The 16447-nt window shown below is 37.6% G+C and overlaps 1 protein-coding gene across 1 annotated transcript in view; it reads left to right on the forward strand.

The window, feature by feature from the left end:
- LOC133652752 (nuclear receptor corepressor 2-like) overlaps positions 1-15599 on the forward strand; it is a 152745-nt gene extending 137146 nt beyond the window's left edge. The window contains exons 15-18 of the mRNA XM_062051803.1: positions 7651-7802; positions 12674-12834; positions 15485-15547; positions 15595-15599. Coding sequence (XP_061907787.1) covers positions 7651-7802; positions 12674-12834; positions 15485-15547; positions 15595-15599 — 381 coding nt within the window. The remainder of the gene's footprint in view (positions 1-7650; positions 7803-12673; positions 12835-15484; positions 15548-15594) is intronic.
- Positions 15600-16447: the final 848 nt, after the last annotated feature.

Below are 16447 nucleotides of genomic sequence, written 5' to 3' on the forward strand. Positions count from 1 at the left end.
CGCGTTCAAAAGTCCAACTTGATTTTAACTTATTTCCAAAGGTTATTAAAGTAAATTGTAACAAAAGACACAGATTACTAAAGATTTACCGTATTTTTCGGAGTATAAGTCGCTCCGGAGTATAAGTCGCACCGGCCGAAAAGGCATAATAAAGAAGGAAAAAAACATATATAAGTCGCACTGGAGTATAAGTCGCATTTTTTGGGGGAAATTTATTTGATAAAACCCAACACCAAGAATAGACATTTGAAAGGCAATTTAAAATAAATAAAGAATAGTGAACAACAGGCTGAATAAGTGTACGTTATATGAGGCATAAATAACCAACTGAGAATGTGCCTGGTATGTTAACGTAACATATTATGGTAAGAGTCATTCGAATAACTATAACATATAGAACATGCTATATGTTTACCAAACCATCTGTCACTCCTAATCGCTAAATCTCATGAAATCTTATACGTCTAGTCTCTTACGTGAATGAGCTAAATAATATTATTTGATATTTTACGGTAATGTGTTAATAATTTCACACATAAGTCGCTCCTGAGTATAAGTCGCACCCCCGGCCAAACTGAAAAAAACGGCGATTTATAGTCTGAATAATACGGTAGTCAGCGATTATTTTATTATTATATCATTGCTTACATGATTTGCTTTACACGTTAAAGTCCACGACTTGATTTTAACTTATTTCCAAAGTTTATTAAAGTAAATTGTAACAAAAAGACACAGATTACTAAGGATTTAATGGGTTGACTTTATTACACAAAGTAAATAATAATAATGATAATAATAATATATAGACTTAAAGTGCAAAATATTCTGTAAACCTGAATTTTAGTGCAAAGAAACTAAAACTGTGAATCTTTCGGTGTCCCATGATTCGATTCAATATCGATTCTTGGGGTCACGATTCGATTCAAAATAGACTTTTTTTCAATTCAACACGATTCTTGATTCAAAAACGATATTTTCCCGATTCAAAACGATTCTCTATTCATTCAATACATAAGATTTCAGCAGGATCTACCCCAGTCTGCTGACATGCAAGCAGAGTAGTACCGTAATTTCCGGACTATAAGCCGCACCTGACTATAAGCCGCACCAGCTAAATTTAGGGGAAAATACAGATTGCTCCATATATAAGCCGCACCCGACTATAAGCCGCAGGGTTTTGATGTGTAATTACCGTAGTATATAGGGGTTCCTGCTACCACGGAGGGGATTGTATGTTATATGTTTACCAAACCATCTGTCACTCCTAATCGCTAAATCTCATGAAATCTTATACGTCTAGTCTCTTACGTGAATGAGCTAAATAATATTATTTGATATTTTACGGTAATGTGTTAATAATTTCACACATAAGTCGCTCCTGAGTATAAGTCGCACCCCCGGCCAAACTGAAAAAAACGGCGATTTATAGTCTGAAAAATACTCTCAAAAAAAAACTCTCAAAAAGCAATGCAATAAATTAAGAAATAAGTCAACCAACCTGACTAAATCCTTAAAAAAAAATTACATTAACGACAAAATAGAGGAAAACACGAAAAAGCCACGTGAGCTCTGGAAAATTCTCAACAACCAGCTTCCTGGTTGCAGCCAGAAACTTAAAACAAGTCTCACCAACATCAGCATCAAGGAGGGTGACTCCCTCATTACAGACAAAATGGAGGTAGCTAGCAGACTTAACATCTTTTTCACCAGCATAGCCGCAACTCTTGTCAACAAGCTGTCCCACCACTCTGGTCGCTTTGGTGTAGAACACATTAAAGCCTTCTACAGAAAGCTAGGAGTATCCAACGATGATTTCAAATTAGAAATGGTCACAGCTGATGAGGTGTTTAAAAAATTGAGCGCGCTCCACCCTAACAAGGCCACCAGCCTTGATAATATTCCCTCCAGATTCCTCAGGGACTCTGCCTCCATCATTGCCCCGATCATCACGCACATAATAAACCTATCAATTACACAAGGCCAAGTACCAAAAGATTTTAAGATAACAAGAGTAACTCCCCTCTTTAAAAAAGGAAGCAAATTGGAACCTGGCAACTACCGACCTGTTTCTATTCTCAGCTCCATTTCGAAAGTAATGGAGAAAATAGTTTATGAACAGGTCGATAGTTACCTTGCCACTAATAAACTCATGTACAAATTCCAATCCGGCTTCAGAACTAACCACTCCACTGACACATGCCTTCTCTATCTGACCGACCACATCAAACATGAGGTGGACGCGGGCAAATACTGCGGCATGGTCATGCTGGACCTTCAGAAGGCCTTTGACACCGTTAACCACGCTATACTGTTGGATAAGCTCAGAGCAATCGGATTTAACAAAACCTCTTGGAGCTGGATGCAGTCTTACTTGGAGGGGAGGGAGCAGGTGGTAGAGGTGAACGGCACCGTGTCCCCCCCCTCTCGGTGAGCTGTGGAGTCCCCCAAGGCAGTATATTGGGACCTTTACTGTTCCTAATATACATAAACGACATGTCATCGGCATGCGACTGTGAATTGTTTTTGTTTGCGGATGACTCTGCCTTGCTGGTATCCGGCAAGGACAAGTCACAGGTGGAGAAAATCCTCAGTGCTGAGCTCTGTAGAACTTGCACCTGGCTCGCTGACAACAAGCTATCCATACACTTGGGTAAAACAGAATCCATCCTGTTTGGGTCCCACATCAAACTTAAGAGAGTCAATGACTTCAACATAAAAGTAGGTGACAGTGTCATCACCAGGAAAGATGAGGTCACCTACCTAGGTTCCATTCTAGAGGCTAACCTTTCCTGTGACAAAATGGCAACCAAGGTAATCAAAAAGGTTAACCAACGAACGAGATTTCTCTACAGAATGACTTATTTTACCTTTGTGAAAATATTGGACACAGTGTGTTGTCAAGCTTATGAGATGCGATGCAAGTGTAAGCCACTGTGACACTATTGTTCTTTTTTTAAATTTTTTTTATAAATGTCTAATGATAATGTCAATGAGGGATTTTTAATCACTGCTATGTTGAAATTGTAACTACGGTAATATTGATACTGTTGTTGATAATATTCATTTTTGTTTCACTGCTTTTGGTTTGTTCTGTGTCGTGTTTGTGTCTCCTCTCAATTGCTCTGTTTATTGCAGTTCTGAGTGTTGCTGCGTCTGGTTTGGTTTTGGAATTGGATTGCATTGTTATGGTATTGCTGTGTATTGTTTTGTTGGATTGATTAATTAAAAATAAAAAGATAAAACATTTAAAATAAATAAATTTTAGAAGAAAATCGATTTTTTAAAAATGAGAATCGATTCTGAATCGCACAACGTGAGAATCGCGATTCGAATTCGAATCTATTTTTTTCCACACCCCTAAAAGAAACCTCTCAAAGCTATGTTTATCCTGTACTGTTAAGATTATTTAGCTGCCAACAGTCACCTAAAGGAATAATACTTTAAAACTGAATATTCATTTTTAAAGTAAGCATTGTGCATTACTTTTTATCTTCTATTATTTACCACAGGGAATAGAAGTGGTTATATGAACATTGCATGCCCACTCATCTTTGCTTGTTGCTTTATAACAGACAAAATAAAATGAGTAAATCTCAACGTTAGTTACACAACTGGTATCTTATGCAGGTAAAAAGCCGCTAGTATAGGTTTTAAAAACAAACACATGTTGCGTAAATGGCACAACTATGGCGATGTTGATGTAGACAACACAACTAGGCCGTGCTTGTGCATAGCCGTCATGCTGACGTAAAACACAAGTTCCACTGTACAAAGTTTACATATCACTGTTATATTTAATTTGCTCTATTTCCATTTATCCATCCATCCATCCATTTTCTACCGCTTATTCCCTTCGGGGTTGCGGGGGGCGCTGGAGCCTATCACAGCTACAATCGGGCGGAAGGCGGGGTACACCCTGGACAAGTCGCCACCTCATCGCAGGGCCAACAAATGTTGCCAAATTTAGTGTTTGGGTCTCCTTTTTATTTTGGTAACTCTTCTTCTTACTCCTGACTCTGCATTTTTCTTCCCCTCACAATTGTTCTTTTGCAACAAAGACTGTATTTGTCGATATTTTTTTATTTTCATGTTGATTATGTCAAAAATCCTTACAGCCCTATTGTGTATTCTATGTTGCGCTAGACCACAACAGAAGTACCTGATTATAGAAGAGGTTAGAGATGTCCGATAATATCGGACTGCCGATATTATCGGCCGATAAATTATTTAAAATGTAATATCGGAAATGATCGGTATCGGTTTCAAAAAGTAAAATGTATGACTTTTTAAAACGCCGCTGTACAGAGTGGTACACGGACGTAGGGAGAAGTACAGAGCAGTTGCGTCTCCCAGTCATACTTGCAAACCCTCCCGATTTTCCAGGGAGACTCCCGAATTTCAGTGCCCCTGTCACATAATATCTACGGCTTTTCACACACACAAGTGAATGCAAGGCAACCTTGGTCAACAGCCATACAGGTCACACTGAGGGTGACCGTATAAACAACTTTTAACACTGTTACAAATATGCGCCACATTGTGAACCCACACCAAACAAGAATGACAAACACATTTCGGGAGAACATCCGCACCGTAACACAACATAAACACAACAGAACAAATACCCAGAATCCTCATGCTCTCAGGGAGAGCATGTCCCAAATTCCAAGCTGCTGTTTTTAGGCATGTTAAAAAAAGAATGCACTTTGTGACTTCAATAATAAATATGGCAGTGCCATGTTGGCATTTTTTTCCATAACTTGTGTTGATTTATTTTGGAAAATCTTGTTACATTGTTTAATGCATCCAGCGGGGCATCACAACAAAATTAGGCATAATAATGTGTTAATTCCACGACTGTATATACTGTATCGGTACCGGTTGATATCGGAATCGGTAATTAAGAGTTGGACAATATGGGAATATCGGATATCGGCAAAAAAGCCATTATCGGACATCTCTAGAAGAGGTCTATAAATTGTTCTTTTTAAAATGTTAGTAAACAAACTAATAATCTGCGTGCCCCTGTACATGTGCGTGTGTTAGTGGGCTGGAAATCGAGGGGAAACACTGCTATGGTAATCTTGGTTGACTTGGCAAATCTACAAAGGCATCCTCTTGTTCTTCTTTGTTAGCTTTTCTCTTTTTCTTGGCTTCCTCTCTCACTCTCTCTCTCTCTCTCTCTCGTTCTTTTTCTCTCACTCTCTCTCTCTCTCTCTCTCTCTCTCTCTCTCTCTCTCTCTCTCTCTCTCTCTCTCTCTCTCGTTCTTTTTCTCTCTCTCTCTCTCTCTTAAGTATTCAAGATACTGCCATGAGATTATCATCAAACGAACGTGTTGCATTAGCCTGAGGCGGCAGTGTCAAATACCGTACATCACATGCGGCAATGGGTGTCAATATTGCACGAAAGATGGTCCTCACTGCATGTGTCTGCACTTAAATGAACTCTCACCCTAAAATCCCAGACAGGCAAGATACTAGTGAGGAAGTGGTACTGTGTGCTTGAAAACCAAAAGTTATACAGCAGAACATTCATTCTGTGGTTTCTAAACTTTCACATCCTGTTTTGTTTTACCTTGTGCTGACATGCTTTTTAGCTTAGTCAAATGTATGTGCTTCTATGAAACCAAATTGTTAGTGTTTGATCAATGAAATGCAACAGGTGTAAATTGATCAGAAAGCAAGAAGTATGTATTTAGCCTCATGTGGTAACAATGTATATCACATGTTGTTTAGTATATAAATGATAATAAAACTCTTTCAGAACAGGTTAGAAAGGCTCTTAATTTGGCTGCTGACGTATGCAGTAACATATTGCGTAATTCCAGGGTGTATTATTTTCTCTATACTGTTATTTTTCTTGTTAGTTTACCGATAATATCTGGTTACTTTCTGTTGTAACGTGTTAAAATGTAATAAAAAATTATTTTTCTGTTGTTTGGTTACTTAACATTAGTTTTGGGCTATACCACAAATGTGGGTATCGGTTCAATACCAAGTATTTACTGGGGCACTAATCATCAATGAATAATTCTATATTTCATCACAAATATAATCTGACAAAAACACACGATGGCGGTGTAAAAATATCAATTAAATATTTAAATTATTTTATACTACTGGCTCGGTTTTAAATCCTTTGGGTTTTTTGCCATTAAAGTGCCAGTAGAATGGAAAAACAAGTTGATTATATTGAAGCTATGTATATATATATATATATGTATATATAAAAGTATGCATGTGTGTGTATATATATATATATATATATATATATATATATATATATATATATATATATATATATATATATATATATATATATATATATATATATATATATATATACATAGCTTCAATATAATCAACTTGTTTTTCCATTCTACTGGCACTTTAATGGCAAAATACCCAAAGGATTTAAAACCGAGCCAGTAGTATAAAATAATTTAAATATTTAATTGATATTATTACAGCAACAGCAAGTCAACCGAACTATATACCTATATATATACACTACCGTTCAAAAGTTTGGGGTCACCCAAACAATTTTGTGGAATAGCCTTCATTTCTAAGAACAAGAATAGACTGTCGAGTTTCAGATGAAAGTTCTCTTTTTCTGGCCATTTTGAGCGTTTAATTGACCCCACAAATGTGATGCTCCAGAAACTCAATCTGCTCAAAGGAAGGTCATTTTTGTAGCTTCTGTAACGAGCTAAACTGTTTTCAGATGTGTGACCATGATTGCACAAGGGTTTTCTAATCATCAATTAGCCTTCTGAGCCAATGAGCAAACACATGGTACCATAGTTGCTGGAAATGGGCCTCTATACACCTATGTAGATATTGCACCAAAAACCAGACATTTGCAGCTAGAATAATCATTTACCACATTAGCAATGTATAGAGTGTATTTCTTTAAAGATAAGACTAGTTTAAAGTTATCTTCATTGAAAAGTACAGTGCTTTTCCTTCAAAAATAAGGACATTTCAATGTGACCCCAAACTTTTGAACGGTAGTGTGTATATATATATATTAGGGGTGTAACGGTACACAAAAATTTCGGTTCGTTACGTACCTCGGTTTAGAGGTCACGGTTCGGTTCATTTTCGGTACAGTAAGAACACAACAAAATATACATTTTTGGGTTATTTATTTACCAAATTTGCAAAATCTTCCACCAAAAATATTTTTCTTACTGGAATATTTGATGTGAAGTAATCGGAACCTTGGATAGGTCAATAATTCATAATAACATTGATTTTGATTCAATATTATGTTTTGAGCAATGACAGTTTGAAAGAAAAAAAACAGCTTTGTGTATTAGTCATTAAAATTAATTAATTAAAATAATTGTCTATTAAAATTAATTGAAATCAATTTAATTGATTCTTGGCCTGCCAAAACACTATACAATGTTAACACGTACCATGCCTTAAAGAAAATGTTTTTAAAAACAATACAATAAACTGTACTACAAACTTTTACAACCTTTTTAGGAAGTAATTAGGCATTTTAGGTGGCAACAATCATAAAAAAAAAAAATCATGTAAAATCCTGAAGGCAATGAGATGGGTACATTTTACTGAAAAAACTGGCATTATGTAGGTGTATCTTCATAATGGGATGCCTTGTTGTTCATGTTTCATCTGTAGCACGGACAGCAGCAGCAGCAGCAGCAGCAACAACAGCAACAGCAAGTCAACCGAACCAGCCAGGACGAAAAGGACAAGGAGGAAAAAGAAAAGGCAGAGCCAGAGAGGGATGACGAAAAAACTGAAGCTGAAGACAAGGAGGATGGAATGAAGTAAGTCAAACTACTAAATTGAGTAAGGGAGCCTCGAATCAGCAGTCAAATGTATCATCTGCATCTCAATATTAATACATTTAATTTATAGCACATTTGAAGTTACGGATCAACCTTAGTGATTAAAAGCATTTTCAAAAGAAGAAAAAAATTGTGATAAAAAATCATAGTAAAAACCAAATGTCTTAAGACCATTTTAAAAGTGATTTATACCACATTTGAAGTTACAGACAGATCTTAGTGATTAAAGCATTTTCAACAGAAGAAAAAAATAGTGGTAAAAAGAGTAAATATTAAAAACCAAATGTCTTAAGACCATTTTAAGTCTCCGGTGACTCAGACAGTCTGGCAGGGATTTCCACAGCCTTGTAGCAGCAGCACTGAAGGCCTGATGGTGGTTCAGGCTTTGTCCTTAAAATTGTAAGACTGTTAGTTATGGAACAGAGGAAATAGTTTGATTAAAATTTTCAAAAAGATTGTTGCCTGTGAAGTTATTCTGAAGGCGAGTGTCAACTTTTGTGTGTGTATTTTATCATGAAAGACTTGCAGAGTTAGTAAAGACTTTCTGAGAAGCCAACCTATATTAAGTGACTTAATGTAATGGCAGATATGTATTGATACAACAGAAGGAAACGTGTCCAGAGACCAATTGGACGACATTTCTTCAAGAGTTAGTATCACACCATGAACCACAATTATTCTTCGCATTAAAACTGCTGTTTTCCCGTTTTGAAACAGTTATTTTTTTATATTCTGTGTGATAGGATTAGATGTGTGTTTGTGGGGGTGGAGCTTTGTGCAGTGTTCTTAAACGTCAACAGATGCAAAAAAACAACAGATGGAATACCTCTGCTTTCTGTGGCTTGGAAATCAATAGGTGAATGCACCCAATTTCTCTAGTCAGGTACTATATTATCTAATGTGAAGTTGTACTTTATATTCTGGATGTAATGTACATTCTTGACTGAGGTTTGAAGCTGCTAATGAATACTACCGCCTGTCTATGCTGGGACATGACTTCAAACAAACCCACCTCTCGCCTCACATACAGTATATTTTCAATATTCTGTACCCCCTCTTCAAGATTAATCAATCTCAGAAATGTATAAAATCTCTGGATCAAACTCAGTGACAGTCTCTTGCAGTAATGTGTGATATTATGATATATATCGTAGTACGCCTTAAAAATGCCCGTCGTACGATATAACTCTATTTTTTATATCGTAATTTTAACATCTGGGCGACGACGTATGTATGTAACTGCAGCAACGATGCTACTTTGCGGGAGCATATTTACGTCATTCGAAAGAACTTTAGGGTTAGGGGCATGGATGTAAACAATGTCGCAGAGACGAAAGCACAATGAAAGCCAAACAAACCAACAAAACCTGAAGAGGAATTGGTGCTAAGAAGAGGAACTCTTTTGTTTTGATTGAAACATTTTAGACAACGGTAGGCTAATCTGTAAAACATGCCGCCAACAAGTCCTTTCTAGTGACTTGAACAAGTCTTTTCTTCATGACACTGCATTAAGAACAGTACAGAGACTTTGTTGAAATGTGACCAAATACAAATGTGATGAAAATGAAAACACACCAAATGAGCCTGACAGAGTCATTGTCCAAAGGCACTGTCTATTAAAAGCAGTCCCGCAGAGACCTAGAAATGATAGATTCCATCTGTATATTCATATGTTGAAATGGCCCTAGTACACACTGTAGAAAAGAAGGGCTGGTACTAAAAATATTTTTTATTGTTCTTTAATTGTCTTATCCTTTTTATACACTACCGTTCAAAGGTTTGGGGTCACATTGAAATGTCCTTATTTTTGAAGGAAAAGCACTGTACTTTTCAATGAAGATAACTTTAAACTAGTCTTAACTTTAAAGAAATACACTCTGTACATTGCTAATGTGGTAAATGACTATCCTAGCTGCAAATGTCTGGTTTTTGGTGCAATATCTACATAGGTGTATAGAGGCCCATTTCCAGCAACTATCACTCCAGTGTTCTAATGGTACAATGTGTTTGCTCATTGGCTCAGAAGGCTAATTGATGATTAGAAAACCCTTGTGCAATCATGTTCACACATCTGAAAACAGTTTAGCTCGTTACAGAAGCTACAAAACTGACCTTCCTTTGAGCAGATTGAGTTTCTGGAGCATCACATTTGTGGGGTCAATTAAGCGCTCAAAATGGCCAGAAAAAGAGAACTTTCATCTGAAACTCGACGGTTAATTCTTGTTCTTAGAAATGAAGGCTATTCCATAAAATTGTTCGGGTGACCCCAAACTTTTGAATGGTAGTGTATGTATGTAACTGCAGCAACGATGCTACTTTGCGGCAACATATTTACGTCATTCGAAAGAACTTTAGGGTTAGGGGTATGGATGTAAACAATGTCGCAGAGACGAAAGCACAATGAAAGCCAAACAAACCAACAAAACCTGAAGAGGAATTGGTGCCAATTGGTTTTGATTAAAACATTTTAGTCAACGGTAGGCTAATCTGTAAAACATGCCGCCAACAAGTCCTTTCTAGTGACTTAAACAAGTCTCTTTTTCAAGACACTGCATTAAGAACAGTCTCTGGACTGTGTTGAAATGTGACAAAATACAAATGTGATGAAAATAAAAACACACCAAATGAGCCTGACAGAGTCATTGTCCAAAGGCACTGTCTAATAAAAGCAGTCACGCAGAGACCTAGAAATGATAGATTCCATCTGTAAATTCATATGTTGAAATGGCCCTAGTACACACTGTCGAAAAGAAGGGCTGGTACTAAAAATACTTTTTATTGTTCTTTAATTGTCTTGTCCTTTTTTATATATAAACTATGTGTTGTATAAAAAAAGGAGAGAAGATCATCAAAATGAGCATTCATTTTGTGTGTGTGTGTATGTATATAAATATATATACACTACCGTTCAAAAGTTTGGGGTCACATTGAAATGTCCTTATTTTTGAAAGAAAAGCACTGTATGAAGATAACTTTAAACTAGTCTTAACTTTAAAGAAATACACTCTATACATTGCTAATGTGGTAAATGACTATTCTAGCTGCAAATGTCTGGATTTTGGTGCAATATCTACATAGGTGTATAGAAGCCCATTTCCAGCAACTATCACTCCAGTGTTCTAATGGTACAATGTGTTTGCTCATTGGCTCAGAAGGCTAATTGATGATTAGAAAACCCTTGTGCAATCATGTTCACACATCTGAAAACAGTTTAGCTCGTTACAGAAGCTACAAAAATGGCCTTCCTTTGAGCAGATTGAGTTTCTGGAGCATCACATTTGTGGGGTCAATTAAACGCTCACAATGGCCAGAAAAAGAGAACTTTCATCTGAAACTCGACAGTCTATTCTTGTTCTTAGAAATGAAGGCAATTCCACAAAATTGTTTGGGTGACCCCAAAATTTTGAACGGTAGTGTATATATTTGCATAATATACTGTACATACACACACATATATATATATATATACACATACACACAAACACATATATATGTAATTTTATTAACAAAATACTATATCGCGATTATTTATTGTTTTCGCGATTTTGTTATAGACATTGTTGTCCATACACTGCAAAAAGTCAGTGTTCAAAAACAAGAAAAAATTTAAAAAAAATTAGGGGTATTTTATTTGAACTAAGCAAAATTATCTGCCAATAGAACAAGACAATTCGGCTTGTCAAGACTTTCCAAAACAAGTAAAATTAGCTAACCTCAATGAACCCAAAAATACCTTAAAATAAGAATATTCTCTAATAACAAGTGCACTTTTCTTGGTAGAAACATAAAAGAGACCTTTTTGCTCAATATGTTGAAAAATATTCTTAAATTAAGTAAATGCTAGTGCCATTATCTTGACATAATGATATGCGCTCGGCATCATGATTTTTTTTTTCATGCTTAAAATAAGAAATTATTACTTTAAAAAAGTAGTTTTATACTTGGGTTGCTTGTTACTCTCGGGGTCTCCTAGCCGCTCAGGCAAATCATATGGTCTAAAAATGCATTTTTCCATCGATAACATGACATCATCGCGCCAAGTGCGTGCTCTTTCAGTCAATTAGTGCGCATATGTACAGCCCGGCCCCCGGCCAGAACATTTTTAATTGTAATTTTGAAGAATTCATCTGAATGTGCATGAACTATTTCTGTTCAAAATAGTTTGAAATGTCACATGTGAAATGTTTAAATATTAACTGTTAGTTTACTGTACTGTGCCAACTGTACTACTATATGAGTATGTATTTTTTATTGTTTCATTGAAAATGAAACAGCAAAAGTCCATTTGGCTGTCATCCGTTTTAATTATGAGACACAATTGTGTCAAAGTCATGATTTTTTTTTTCATGCTTGAAATAAGAAATGATTACTTTAAAAAAGTAGTTTTATACTTGTGAGTGTTGATGACACAGCTTTGCAACAGTTGATATTCTAGTTTCAAGGATGTTTTACTCAATATAGGTCATCAAATCTCAGCAACAAGCTGTAATATCTTACTGAGATCATTTAGGACCAAAACACTTAAAACAAGTGAAACACTCTAACATAAAATCTGCTTAGTGAGAATAATTATTTTATCGGACAGAAAACAAGCAAATATCACCCTTATTTGAGATATTTAATCTTACTTGGACTTTAGTTTTTGCAGTGTACATTGTTGTTATAGCATATTTAAAAAGTAAATTCCTCATAACAAGGGGACCTTTAGCGTCTATATAACTTAATATAGACTAAATGCCAATCATTGTAATGTATTCAATGATCCATAGATTACTTATTGCTTATCATGTGCTAGGTAGCAATAGCTGTGAAATGTCGTTTAAAAACATCCTGGCATTTCTGAATTTTAGAGATGAAACTTCTGGAGAAGATGCAGAGGACAAAGAGCCTGCCGTGGCTGTCAAGGGTCGACGCACAGCCAACAGCCAGGGGCGGCGTAAGGGCCGAATCACCCGCTCCATGACCAGCGAAGTAGAGGAGACGACCGCACCGCCTGTCAACAATGAGCTTGGTCAGTTCTAGTGGCTTAACATCAATCAAAGCATGCTTGGAATTAGTTTTAAAAGCACATACTGTATTTTTCGGACTATAAGTCGCAGTTTTTTTCATAGTGGGGTTCGTCTTATACTCAGGAGCGACTTATGTGTGAAATTATTAACACATTACCGTAAAATATCAAATAATATTATTTAGCTCATTCACGTAAGAGACTAGACCAGGGGTCGGCAACCCGCGGCTCCGGAGCCGCATGCGGCTCTTTGACCACTCTGATGCGGCTCAGCTGCATACTTGCCGACCCTCCCAGTTTTCCCAGTATACTTAACGACCCCCCCGATTTTCCCAGGAGACTGCCTCTCCTAGAAATCTCCCAGGGCAAGTATTATCCTATTTTCACTCTAATTACTTAATCAAAGGCTCCCTAATGGCACTGCATTAATTGTCCCCTATAGCATTTACAAACAGCGTGCCAGCCCGGCCACATGTTATATGTTGCTTTTACGTAGGCGACAGCAAAGCATACTTGTTCAACAGCCACACAGCTTACACTGACGGTAGTCATACAAAAACAACTTTAACACTGTTACGTTACAAATATGCGCCACACTGTGAACCCACACCAAAAAAGAATGACAAAAACATTTCTGGAGAGCATCCGCACCGTAACACAACACAACAAATACCCAGAATCCCATGCAGCCCTAACTCTTCCGGTCTACATTATACACCCCGCTACCACCAACAACCCCCCCACACATCAACAGTCGTCGTTCCCCCCCCCCCCCCCCCCCTCTCTCTCTCTCCGTGCGTCGGTTGAGCGGAAGAGTTAGGGCTGCATGGGATTCTGGGTATTTGTTGTGTTGTGTTTATGTTGTGTTACAGTTCAGATGTTCTCCAGAAATGTGTTTGTCATTCTTTTTTGGTGTGGGTTCAAAGTGTGGCGCTTATTTGTAACATAACAGTGTTAAAGTTGTTTTTGTACGACTACCGTTAGTGTAAGCTGTGTGGCTGTTGAACAAGTATGCCTTGCTGGCACTTACGTGAGCAAGAAAAAGCTGCATTCTACATGTGGCCAAGCAGATACGCTGTTTGGGCAGACTGTAGAGGGCGCTAAAAGCAGTGCCAGCACGTCCTGAAATTTGGGAGTCTCCCGGAAAATTGAGACGGTTGGCAAGAAAGACGCTATCAAGCGCCATTCAATTAAAAGTCGCGGGCCGCATTAACATTAAATCTCCATATTGAGATGCGTGCCGGTGCGTGTGTCAGAGACCCCTGGTTAACATAGCGCGAAGCAATTTAAGCTTTGTATGCGGTGTTTTTCATTTTAAATTTTCAAATTTTTTTTGTGGCTCCCATTGTTTTCTTTAATTTGTGAAACTTACCAAAATGGCTCTTTGAGTGGTAAAGGTTGCCGACCCCTGGACTAGACGTATAAGATTCATGGGATTTAGCGATTAGGAGTGACAGATTGTTTGGTAAACGTATAGCATGTTCTATATGTTATAGTTATTTGAATGACTCTTACCATAATATGTTACGTTAACATACCAGGCATGTTCTCAGTTGGTTATTTATGCCTCATATAATGTACACTTATTCAGCCTGTTGTTCACTATTCTTTATTTATTTTAAATTGCCTTTCAAATGTCTATTCTTGGTGTTGGGTTTTATCAAATACATTTCCCCAAAAAATGCGACTTATATATGTTTTTTTCCTGCTTTATTAAGCATTTTCGGCCGGTGTGACTTATACTCCGGAGCGATTTATAGTCCGAAAAATACTGTACTCCACCTTAAGCCCTATTAACAAGTGCAATTTACTCTTATTGGATTTTTTTAGACCATCAATATTTTATTAAACAAACACTTTTAAGCAACATTAATGTGTGCGCACATTTAAAGATATCTGTGAAATTCTGTCATCAATAAATTGAAATAGTCATGCCCTATAGAATCGATCTACTGACCCATACCACCAGAGTGCACTGTTGCCTTTTTTTGCTCGAGTTGTTCACTTCAAGCTTGTGCACCGTTTTGTGCTAAAGTGACACTGAATACACCAGTTAGGTGTTCGGTTAAACGACATCTACATTCATTCCCATTAGTTCTAAAAAGACAAAAGTGTTACTTAAGTGACAGCTTGGACAGTACACGTTTTTTTCCCCCCTTTGACAGGATATCAGATGTTGCTTAAATTCATTCACACGGAATTGCACAATGACTCAACAGATTGTTTGTTCCTTAGCTGGTTAGTTTGCCCTTGACAGCTTCATATAGCGGTCATGCAAGTACAAGATCCAACTTCTCTGTGTGTCGGCAGGGCCAGGGTCACTCTGGCTCATACCCTGTGCAGAGAGAGAGAGAAGCCAGTTGTTATGTCTATAATCATTAACTGACTTCTCTCCTTGGATTTCCTGCTTCCTCCATCTAAAACAAACAGTTCCTAGCGACCTAGGCAGCAGTGCCTCTTTGGCAAGCAGCACTAAGTACCCTGCCCCCTCGCATTGTTTTTTTTCTTCTCTAATTTCTCTCTTTCCTTTCCTCTTGTCAGTCACTCCCTATAACTGACTTTGTCACAACTGCCCACCCCTCCTCCTTCTTACTTTTTTGATGTGTGTGTGTGTGTGTTTGTGTGTGTGTGTGTGGTTATGTGTGTTTGACAGCCAATCTGGAGATGAATGAGAGCTCTCGCTGGACTGAAGAAGAAATGGAAACTGCCAAAAAAGGTAACAGCAGCAATCTATGTGAACTTCATTGCGACATTATTGTGCAGAATAGAGTTGCCACTCAAAGAGCAAGTCATTTTTTCTTCAAAAGCACACAAGACAAATGATGGGGTTGCGACTTCCTGTTCGTGAGGCAGCGATTGACACGTGCTGTTAAGTTGTGTCTGGTTGTAGCAACGTGAACAGGGGCCGCTGCTCTTCACAACCATTTCCCTTCTCTGGGTCAAGGCAGCCAGTCTTCTTATCAAGGTGGCTGTAAAGTATGTCCCCTTTATCAGTAACCTCTGCAAATGCAGCAGCCATTAACCTGCCTGTTTATTATCTCTGACAGAAGATTACTCAGAATCACGGAGGTTGCTGATTCTGTGCCCAATGTCCTCACACTTGCGCTGTGTGACTGTTGCACGCAGTACATGATTCTCAAACTGAGTTGATGATTGAGTGAGCTTCTAAACCCACAGTGGGTTCTAATTCCTCACAGTCTTCAGATAGGGATTCCCCGTAGATCAGCATCTTGCTAAATGCTGAATGGGTATTTTCAATGAAACAGAATTACCAATGACATTTTAAGAAAACATTCAAATTAAATTATTGGCTTAGTGCTGTTATGTCACGACCTGCTGATGATTTATTGGGTCATATGCATGGCTTTTGTGTGACTCAAGTTTTGCTTCTGAATAATTCAGTCTGCCCTTCCTTTTAATCACAATAGCTCAAGTGCCTTTTCTCTTTTCAGCTGCTTGAATTCAATACTTCAGCCTCTTCTTGGGGTGTTTCTAATTCTGTCTACATATGTAGTGGCCCCAGCAATGTGCGGGCTATGCATTAGTACATATTTGTATGCTCAGGGGTTATTTTTCAATATCTGGCACCGTCTTGGTTTGAACACAGGGCCGTGTA

This window comes from Entelurus aequoreus, linkage group LG06 (genome assembly GCF_033978785.1).
Source record: "Entelurus aequoreus isolate RoL-2023_Sb linkage group LG06, RoL_Eaeq_v1.1, whole genome shotgun sequence".
Classification (NCBI taxonomy): domain Eukaryota; kingdom Metazoa; phylum Chordata; class Actinopteri; order Syngnathiformes; family Syngnathidae; genus Entelurus; species Entelurus aequoreus.